Raw genomic sequence first — 11,083 nt, 5'->3', positions numbered from 1 at the left:
GACACATTAGTACCATATCGGTTATCGAGTAATGTTAATAGATTTGATCATTTATCAGCCAATATTGGATATTTAACTGTGCATGTTAATTTACCTATCCACCTTTTTCTTCCCGTAAAAATGGGCGTGGCCATTTGTAAATTTTATGGGTCTGGCTTCCGGTTTCATCCGCGTCCAGCTATTTTTAGCTGTACAAAACAGTTCATTTTGCTGCTTGATATTGAAAACTGGTGCGTCTTACCAAATTATTTTAATGTATTATCTTAATTAGGAACACACTGGTTTCTAGTGCAAACAGTTTTACCGTTTACTGCATGTTGTTATTCTTCTCGTTATTTCCTTATAGCGGCTAATGAACCGAAAGTCTTGCCCATAGGCTTACTTCCACGTTGAAGAAAAAGGTGGATATTTACATTTAGATTATCTCCACTGTCATGTAATAGCTCTTCAAAAACTCTATTTAATGCTTTTAAAAGTAATCTTTGCTAAAATTAACATCCATTTTTCATACTGTACATTATAATGTTGTGATACTTAAATTCACTTGTAGCATTTAAAATAACTTATTTTAGTTTTTAGTGCTTTTTAATTAGTGTTTTTAATTTATTTAGACAAACTAGTACAGAATTTTAATGTTGTCAATTTATTGGCAATCAGCCATAACATGGAAGAAATATCAGTAAAAGCCAGACAAATATCTCAACTGTACAGCAATGGTTCTTCATTAAACCACACATGCAAATAACCAATGGTATATTCTTTTAGGCTCCAACCTGAAATCCAGCACTGGGACTCCACCTGGACAACCCATCTATGTCGATCTAGCTTACATTCCCAACCACTGCAGTGCTAAAAATGTTGATCAAGAATTCTTCAAGCGAGTGCGAGCAGCATACTATGTCATCAGTGGAAATGACCCAGGCAGTGGTGAACCCAGCCGTGCAGTTCTAGATGCACTCCTAGAAGGGAAAGCACAATGGGGCACTAATCTACAGGTATGATTTGACTTTACACTAAAATGAAATATATGGATGAGTTTGTATGTTTGTTGTAGTAATCCTCTAAAACGGGGGCTTTCAAACTGGTGTCTAGGGACACAAGGGGGTACTAGGAAGTATGCAAAAAAAAAAAAAAAAAAAAACATTTACAAATTTCTTTCTGGCCTGTCAAAGTTAGGGCCATTGCACACTGAGTCCGAAAATTTCATCTGAACTTTTCGCACATGAAAAAAATAAATACGACCTCACGTTATGTCAATCACGTTTACAGACTGCCTCCGAAATATTCGTCCATCATAAAAAAATTCGGTTCGGGTTCGATTTTTTTCAATTTTTCGCATCCGTAGCAAGCATCTTGAGAGGTGTTTTGACAGTTCTGAGCCATCGTACAAGCGAACGCCAATCCAGAATGGCGATTGTCAAGTTCATCCACTTCGTCTCGCAGCACAAAGCACTGTATATAGATACTTGCACACTGAGTTCACAGAAATTGGTGGTCTTGTTTTTAATATGTGGCTCCAGTATCGCTAGCAAAAGCATCAAACTGAGCCACTGACATCCTGAAGTAAACTTTGAATCGCCCGTGATAATCCCGCTGCTCCTTAATAAGGAGGGGGAACTCTCCTTCCTCTCTATATATCAGGATTGGATGGACCCAATATTTCCTTTCCTTTTCTTTTTTAAGAAGCGAGAGGACAACAAAATCATCCTCACTGCTTGAAGACTCCATTTAGTGCTGTTTTGCAAATTTTTTCACAATGGATTAATTAATACGCATCGGACTCAGTGTGCAAGGTTTCTGTGTGTGACGAATTTTTAGGATTTCGAATACAATACAGTGTGCAGAGACCTTTAAAGTGTACTCTCAAGATATTAATTAAGCATGTTGTTTAATGTAGGGATTGAAAACCCCTGTCCTAAGGTCTTACTTTAAAGCAAAAATTGCAATTCATAGTTAATCTGACCATCTTCTTCTCATCTAGGTCACTTTAATCCCTACACATGACACAGAGGTAACTCGGGACTGGTATCAGCAGACCCATGAGAAACAGCAAGACCTAAATATAATGGTCTTGGCCAGCAGCAGCACAGTGGTCATGCAGGATGAATCTTTCCCAGCCTGCAAAATAGAATTTTGAATTGGTTTTCTATTTAGAGCTTTCCATTCATTCCTCATTCATTTCTAATCTTTTAGGTTTAGATGAGTTACTCCACCCACAGCCTTCCATCCACTGCCATTTATAGTTTGTATTCTAATCCTTAAAATATCAACAAAATCCTAGTGCTGTCAAAGGACTTTATTTTAAGCTTTGGTCCTGAATCTATTGTACATTTTTGATTGCATCTGCAAGGCTTTGGCAGAAAACTGAATGTTCACTAGCTAGTTATTAATAATAACTATATTATTATGCTATGAAATAATAATATAATGTTCAAGTAGGCTAAATTTGCATTGCAAAATGAGTTTTCTCATATTCTTTAACATAACTTAGAGACCAAGATTTTATCCTGCCTGTAATTTGAATTCGAAGCACAAAAAATGCCCTCTGTGAATTGGTTAATACATCATCTGATTGTTTCACATCCTTTATCATCAATTTTAGCAGACATACCACATATAGACACAGTTGCCTGGGAGAACATACTTTAAACATAAGGTCACAAGACCTTAGAGCAAACAACCTCTGAAAACAGACTAAAAAAAAAGTTCAGAGTAGCTGTCTTGTGAGCTACGGTTACAATGAGGCTAGACAAGTCTCCCCATGAGATCACATACCAGCAGATGAGTGAAGAAAGAAATAACTGTACTCTAAATTGCTAATCCAAAGAGGACTTGTGCCAAATCTCAATTCTTTCAAATGCCGAGTTACAATATCAAACATAATCCAAGATTTGTGTCCCTTCGGTGACAAAGATGGATCATTCTGTATTCAAACATCTAAGCAGTCCAGCAGTTTTATCTCAATAATGTGATAGTAGTGAAAACTGTACATGTATAAGCAAAGTAGATGGCATCTTTACAAACTGCTAACCCGCTGATATGACAGATTTTGGGTGACTAGGCTCTGATATGATCATGTGACTCAGGATATAGAAGGCAAAAGGTTATAGAAAGAATTAGAGTTTTGTGTTTTTTCAGTATTGCAAGTACTGTACTAAAGCATGCTGCTCTCTAGCTTGGACTAAACTTCGTTAGTATATTAATCTAGTGATCTGTTTTGGGGATCTGTTGGGGTCCAGATCTCTTCAAAATCAAACTAATAACGAGCAGCTTGAATACCATCTGCCCATTAATTGAGTAGACCACAATTAGAGTTGCCAATTACATGATGTTCTGTTGCTTGAGTAAAAATATGACAGAAATTTAAATGTGGCCACTTCAAGACCAACAACAATAATAACACTTCAAATAATCTGTTTTATATTTTGGTGTAGAGGATTCAGACTTGTGACATGCTGAATGTTTTGTTTGTGTGTTGTTGATATACTTGACCTGATTTTTTCCCCAAGCTGAGATTTTCTGGCTCACAAGCACTTTAGGTTTAACTTGTTTGAAAGGAAACAAATTACACTATGTATCAAAATGTAGCAGTAGAGACATTTGTTATAGAGAGACTAATCAACAGAATTGAATATTTGTTTCATGGTTGCTGTGAGAGCAGACAGTGAGGGTTACACTCATGTGCCTTTTGTGTGTTGTTTGACAAAGAAAATGCTTAGTTATTACATACTTACACACACACACAACATGTCTACTAACATTTATTTTGGATTAACTGAAATTAGAAATTCTTTATAGCCTTACTTTAGGTTTACGCTATTAAAGTTTAAATTGACTGAGAAGTGGGAGTATTATGAAACAGCAGGCGTTTATAATAATTACATTATGTTGCATCAAGTACAATTGCACTTTTCTAAAATGAAGTCAGTTTGGTAGATAGGCATCATCATGTAAATAATTGAGTAACATTTTAATTTATTTGAAAAAAAAACATAAAAATTTAAATTAAAATGACTGATCAACATTTGTTTTTTGGTCTGGCGAGGTGGACAAGAACTACTTTAGCTAGTTATTATCTAAATTAAATTGTATGGTGGTCTGTCATTGAGAACAAATACTCTTAAAGTACTAGAACAGGAACAGTTTAAGATACAATTTTGACTTTTGTTGCTAGTATTAATACATTAATTGGCATTTTTATTGCTTATATCTTTACAAATCGTAAAAATATGAATTCAACCTAACCTGAAGTTATATCATTTACAAAACAAGCTAACAATTAGTATTTCTGTTTGCACTGGAGGCAAGAAAAACTAATTAGCAATCTGTCATTTGCTTGATTTGACAGTGGCTCTACATTTTCAGTTACATTGTGAACAGTATCTTCAAAAGCAAAACATCAAGGCCTCATTGGTACATGCACAACTGTCTTGTCCTTGAAAGAACCTTTGCTTTCAAAGGCAGCCGTGCCATCATCCATCCTGTTAGAAAACAAGCTCTGAAACACTGCACCCCTAACCCTGTATATTCGCAGTGAGTGGATAGTTTTTAGACTGTCGTTTTTTTATTTTTTTTATGTAAAAGTCAGTATTAAGCATTTCAGTAGACTTAAATTTGTGTTACTTTAATCTAGATTTAAGTTGTGTCAGAGAAGTTGTCTCTGAGATGTTCAAAGTGACAGGGTCTTTGTGTACTTTTACTTGCTGAGAACTCACAGGTTAGCAATGGTGGTCAAAGCCTAAGAACTTAGCTGTAGGGCCTCAAAAAGCCTTGAAGATTAGTTTATTGGTTAGATACAGAATTATTCGCAAAATCACACCCAATTCCACCGGTGTACGCAAACCCACACTGAGACCAAATTCTTTAATTTTTTGCTAGAGGGATTGTTAAAATGGGCTGAATCTGTACTTTACAACATATGGTGTGGATATATTTTCATATTTGAAAACATGAGTGTTTTATTTCAAATACCTGGCCTTAGTAACAAGTACTATATGGTCTTGTTAATTAGCTGTGATTTCTTTACACAAAATTAGTTTTGTGTTAAAGATGAATGCACTAACTTGAAATAATATTTTTGAATGTAAAAGTTGCTTTGCTGGATGCTGCTTGAACAAAGAACTAGCAAAATATGCACATGGAACAGTGAACCTCAGAAAATGGGTCACAGAAAGAACTGGTTAGAATCGTGAGTGACTCATGACAAAATATTACATGTTCAGCTGTTGCTGATTTTAGTAGATACATAACTCTCTTGAAAATAAGATTCAAAAACTTTGGTTTGCAGAGGGCTGTTTCACAACTACCATACTGAAAACGGAATACACTATAGACGTGAGGTTTCCTTCTTTACACTTAAAAAAGCCAAAATGTAAATCAAAACAAATGGCGTAACCTGTACATAAATCAAAATAGCTGACATGGTCATTTATGTGAAATGCTTTCTTTTAAGAAAGTTCTATGGTCATTGTAATTCTAATTTCCTAAAGGTAAAAAAAGACTGCTTAAAGTACCTCTACGAATCTCTATTAGATCAGTTTCATTCTACATCAAATGCATCATCATGTGATGGATTCATTTGGCCATATGTCATGTATACGTATCCATCTTTGCATGTGACCTTATTAGTTATACTCCTGAATGTAATCGTTTAATAATCAGAATTAAAACTATTTTAAGAAGATATATTTGAAGCTAATTGTCTTTATGGTACTGAAATATGCATATATTATTGGGCTTGGCTTCTGTTTGCCCTAAGATGTTGTCGAGAAGATGCTGTGATATTTCCTCGTTCTTTGGCGCTGTATGAATCTTAGTTCTCTTCTTCTTTAGTGCAATATTCAACATTCTGTCTTTAAAAGCTCAATGCAAAAGTAGATTTCTGCTGATTTACTGTAAAGGGAACCATCCTGGTGATCATCAATAAAAAACATCAACATTTGGAAAACTCTTTGTGTGGATCTCATTATTTCATTTTATTTTCCACTTAAACCTGTTGAACTGTTTCAGCACTGTTGGTTCCATAAGTGTTTTTCCATAGGGATTTTCATAAAAGGTTGTCATCATGAATTCAACTGTTAAACTTGAATATTTAAAAACAATTATTTGAAATAATGCGAACAGATGGCTTTAATGAAAGCATATACATTGATTAACAACAATGGAGCACACTACAGTTCTGTCTTTATAGGTTTATAAGTTATTGTTTAAAGGGGTGGTTGACTGTTTTTTTCTAGGCTTGATTGTGTTTATGGGGTGCAGTCTAACATGATAATGCTCTTTCACATAATTTACCTTTATTCTACACAGCTCTCCCTTCTCTGATAAACGCTCCGATGAGTTCCTGGTTTTATGAAGCCCCTCCTTTAGAAATACGCGATGGGCTCAGATTGGTTAGCTGGCCCAGTGTGTTGTGATTCGCTAAACCACCAGCCCAGTGGCATGTGCTCCACCTGTATTGTAAACAATGGCGTCGTCTATATTGCTTATCAATTTGAGCCCGATTGAGACACAAAGAATATTAGTGAAGAGGATCGCGCAGAACCTGTGCAAGCACGGCTCTCAATGGTATGTTTTTCATTTGTTGTTGTCTCATACATTTAGATACGCTGTTATTTGTAAATGCTACTGCTTCTGTTAGCTTTTAATATACGGGTTTATCCAGGGCTTCATTTGTGCCGGAACAAGCCGGATCCTGATCCGGCACCCCCGAATTTGTCCGAAATCTGATCCGGCACCTCATTTGACAGATCCCCTCCTCACGCGCCAATGAAAGATGTTTGTGTTGACCTATAGCGTGCATATATTTCATGAAAAAAAATTCTATTATGAGCAGGCTTGCCTAGCATCAACATTTGAAACGACAAACTTGAGCGTGCAAAGAAATGCGACGTGGCTGCTCTCACAAACCCGAATGCACGGATCCAATACTGATACAAATGCGTTTTCTTTCTCAGATGTTTACATTTAGTTAAGACAAAACCGACTGTGCTTACTCAATTTGGTACTCGCGAGGCGGCACGATATGCGCGCTATGGATGTGACTGTGAGCGCATAGAAAACCCCCTTTGGAGCATGCGAGTATCGAATGGCTTAAACTTACGATACAGTTTTGTGACGATGCAAAAATGACTCGATTAGGCAAGTGACAATTCTGTCGACTGTCCCGAAACCTGAGCAAAAGACTTGTATCGCAGTGTTCAGTAGTGCAGACGAGATGCGCTGTTGTGAAGCAGCTTTGAGAGTGAGAGAAGACGCGGTACAGCTGAATCACTCACGCGGTTTTCAAATGACTGATTTAATCTGATAGTATGTGTGGATTTATTTACTCATCTAACCTACATGCTCTAGTGAATATGTTTGCAGGAATTTCCCTCATTATAAACTCGAACGCAGATTAAACATAATTCTATTATATAGAGATTTAAGGAAAAAAATCCATGACTTTTCCAGGCCTGGAAATGGCTGTTTTAAAATTTCATGACTTTTCAATTTTTTTCATGACCGTAAGAAGATGCAGGCTGTTAATCACGTAAACTGGTCCTCCATTGCGCGAATGCTCCGTTACCTCGCCCTCCTCTAATCATGCCGGATCCGTCACCCCACTTTGTTCCGGGACCTCGCAATTTACAAATTAAGCACTGGTTTTATCCTGATGAAAGCTTTAATACAGCACGGCAACCGCATGCCATGTTTAACGCTTCTCATAGCTATGTACAAATATCTGTCTATACGCATAAAGTGTATAATTTGAACAGTTAATTGTTGGAGCTGAGCTGGTGAGTGATTCTCAACGTTAAAAAAAGTGAAATCGCAATCAACCACCCCTTTAAAAAGTTAACGCTCATTCAAGTAAACTACCGCCCTGTTGAAAAAAAAACAGCATATGCTGGTTAGGTATGTTTTGAAGCTGGGATGCTGGTTTGAGCTGGTTTAAGCTGGTTTTACATGACCAGCTAAGGACCAGCATAAGCCAGCAAAGGACCAGCATAAACCAGCATCCCAGCTTCAAAACATACCTAACCAGCATATGCTGGTTTTACAGTGCTACTTTTGTATCGTGCCGAGCACTCGCTTTTTTCCGCACATTTTCCATCCCTGTTTCTTAGTCGCAGATATTGATTATATTGAAAATTACTTAATTACTGATTATTAATAGAGGACTGAGTATTAATATCACTGTAATGTAACATCGGTGTTCCTCTTGTTACTAGACTCATTGTTTTGTACAATGGACTATTTTTGTTAGCGGAAGCTTTAGGATAATACAAGTTAAAAACCACGAATTATATCAGTAACGTAAGCTTTAACGCTTTTAAAGTTTAAACACTCCGACTAGGGATGGGCGATACCCCTTATTTTGTTTTCGATACGATACCGATATTTTTCAAGGCAGTATCGTCGATATCGATTCGATACTTCTGCACTAAACTTTTAAATTATGAAATTTATGAAATTATTAAATTACTAAGAGTAAAATGGGTAATGAAAACCACTTAACTTTATGTTTAAAACGCATTTTAACCCGTTTAATCCCAAATTAATATGGATTTGGATATGAAAATATCCAAATGATGTGTCATTAGTAACCCTTTGAAATAATCAATAATTTTTTTTTTTGGAAAAGTGTGAAAAATTGTATTTTATGGTCAGTCACAATTGTAACCGGTGGGATAATGTGTATACTGAATTAACATATTTCTGCCGTCTTAAAAATTGTTATATATCTTAGCCCAGCTATTTTAAACTGTTTGATCATATTCTAGGGTTACTATTATGGATAAAAAACCTTATACAACATTGATAGGAATACTGAGATCAAATACAAAAAAATACAACCATCAACGTATTTCAAAATTGTTACTTTTTTGTAACATATATCATCACATTTTTATATTAGTGCTTACCAGTATTACAACATTAATATTCTAACTTATTTGTAACATTTGAACTTTTGATTTAGTGCAATATTTTGTACTGCCATTAGGGACTGCCAGTGAATGGCTGTTGCATGCATAAAATGCAACATTTTTATTCTGACAGTGTATGATTTCTATTAACATTACAGAATAGAACATGATCAATATTATCTTTCAACGTTCAATTTAAATAACTGTAATTTCACAAACTATGTAGGCTACAGTTTCAGTTTGTTTATTGTGAAATAACTCAAACATTTATGGGGTTTTTTCTGTCCTCTGATAAGCATTGTTCAGGGCTGCCATTCCCAAAAGCTTTAAAGCTTTAATTCCCAATAAGCTTTCTTATGATACTTTTGGGAAACGCAGCCCTGTTTGAATGCACTGTCAGCAGTGAGTGAACGCTCTCTGATTGATTAGTTCTGTCTTGCAACATTTGTGTGTCCAGATGAGCAGGAAAATAGTTATATCCTACACAATTACTCGCTAACAAAGGTTATTCGTCCAATTCAATGCATATTGTACGCATTATTATTATTATTATTAAATAAACAAAACCACTGGTAAATAAAACGCACCTTAGTATCGATATTTTTTGTTTGAGTATATTGAGTATACTTTCGATACTCGCGTCAGTATCGATATATCGATACTTCGGATCGATACGCCCATCCCTAACTCCGACATTAATATAAATATTTCTTTCTTTAACCATCGGAGGACCGAATCTTCCGTGTTTTTTTTATGAGGAAATCTACGGTGTTACGGTCGACAGAGGTTTGAACCCAGAACAGTCGTTTGAACAGTTTCTCCTCCTCTCAATGACATTACCTCACACTGTAATTGAGCGTCCACAGCAACCCACACCTCTTCCAAAATCTTCTGGCAGGAGCTAAAGTGGTTGCTAGCCTAAAAGGTGCGTTCACACCATATCGGAATTCCCGTAATTACGAGATTCCAACTTGTCCTCGTAGAACTCGTAATTACAACTTGTGAACTGGACGTTTTTTGAGAGCTACAACTTGTAGGGATGAGCGTATCGATCCAAAGTATCGATATATCGATACTGACGCGAGTATCGAAAGTATCGATACTCAAACAAATACTAAGGTGTTCGACGATACTGCCTTGAAAAATATCGGTATCGTATCGAAAACAAAATAAGTGGTATCGCCCATCCCTAACAACTTGTACCACGTGACCGCTGTACCACCTGACCCCCGCAGGCTCTGTTTAGGCGTTTTTGCCTACAAAGTGACATCATAGTTCCACCACTCTATAGTGTTGCCATAGAAAAGCATAATTCCACGTCCGAGGATGTGAACAGCTCGAGTAGAACGTCACGTGCTATCATCTCGAAATTACGGTAATTACGATATGGCGTGAACACAGCAGTCTCTGAGCACCGGCCGATGACACACTTCTTTATTCACCAGCTCACCGTCGCGGAGTGCTGGCCTTCTTGTTGCTATGACGATGTCTTTTATTACCAGCAGGTGATATTTTAGGGCAGAGAGGTGGGAGCAATTTATTTCAATTTGATTAATGGTCTCGGTAACCTGTCAGAATTTATATCGCGCATAAATTGCGAAATGAATTATGCAGCTACTATGCAATTCAAACTAGGCTAAGTGAATATGCACAATATCATTAACTTAAAAGAACCGATTCTGTATTATATTCCACTCCCTCAGGTCCCTGTGGGAAAATAGCCGCTGGACGTTTGGCATATTTGTCCCCATGTGAATGAAAATGAGCTAACAGAGCAGTTTATGACTTCATCTTTAGCTCGCGGGTTGCCTGCGATGACTCGCTGTCTTCACACACACACACACACACACACACACACACACACACGTTCAGTCACTCATTCAGCTGAAGTCAATAAGCGGATGAGAATCCGTCACTATAGCAACACAGCAGCACAGCTGAGGGCACAGCATGAGTCATTATTGTTTTGCATCACACTCTTTGAGACTCTCGCACCACAGATTGAATTTCAAAACCTCAATTAGGTTGGAGAGAACAACAAATCACGCCAGGTATAAGTCACAGTGATTCAGTATAGGCCTTTCATTCGTAAAAAAAATATCACAGACACTTTTAAAGCTATTTTATTAAGTAATATAAGTCTCTAAAATTAAATATACTTTCAACTTTACAGA

The 11,083-nt window shown here is 36.7% G+C and overlaps 1 protein-coding gene across 2 annotated transcripts in view; it reads left to right on the top strand.

Annotated features, from left to right (window-relative positions):
• LOC107666287 (microtubule-associated protein 1B-like) overlaps nucleotides 1-5,950 on the top strand; it is a 53,547-nt gene extending 47,597 nt beyond the window's left edge. Inside the window, exons 6-7 of one of the 2 annotated variants that reach the window (XM_016457518.1) lie at nucleotides 766-995; nucleotides 1,982-5,950. In XM_016457518.1, coding sequence (XP_016313004.1) covers nucleotides 766-995; nucleotides 1,982-2,137 — 386 coding nt within the window. In that variant the 3' untranslated portion in view covers nucleotides 2,138-5,950. Of the gene's footprint in view, nucleotides 1-346; nucleotides 402-765; nucleotides 996-1,981 lie in introns of those variants that run through there. The other variant, XM_016457519.1, reaches the window with a different exon arrangement.
• The last annotated feature ends 5,133 nt before the right edge of the window (nucleotides 5,951-11,083 follow it).

This window comes from Sinocyclocheilus anshuiensis, unplaced genomic scaffold (genome assembly GCF_001515605.1).
Source record: "Sinocyclocheilus anshuiensis isolate Anshui unplaced genomic scaffold, SAMN03320099.WGS_v1.1 scaffold1225, whole genome shotgun sequence".
NCBI lineage: Eukaryota > Metazoa > Chordata > Actinopteri > Cypriniformes > Cyprinidae > Sinocyclocheilus > Sinocyclocheilus anshuiensis.
Note: the sequence above shows the minus strand (reverse complement) of the source record. Positions and strands in the feature narration are given on the sequence as shown.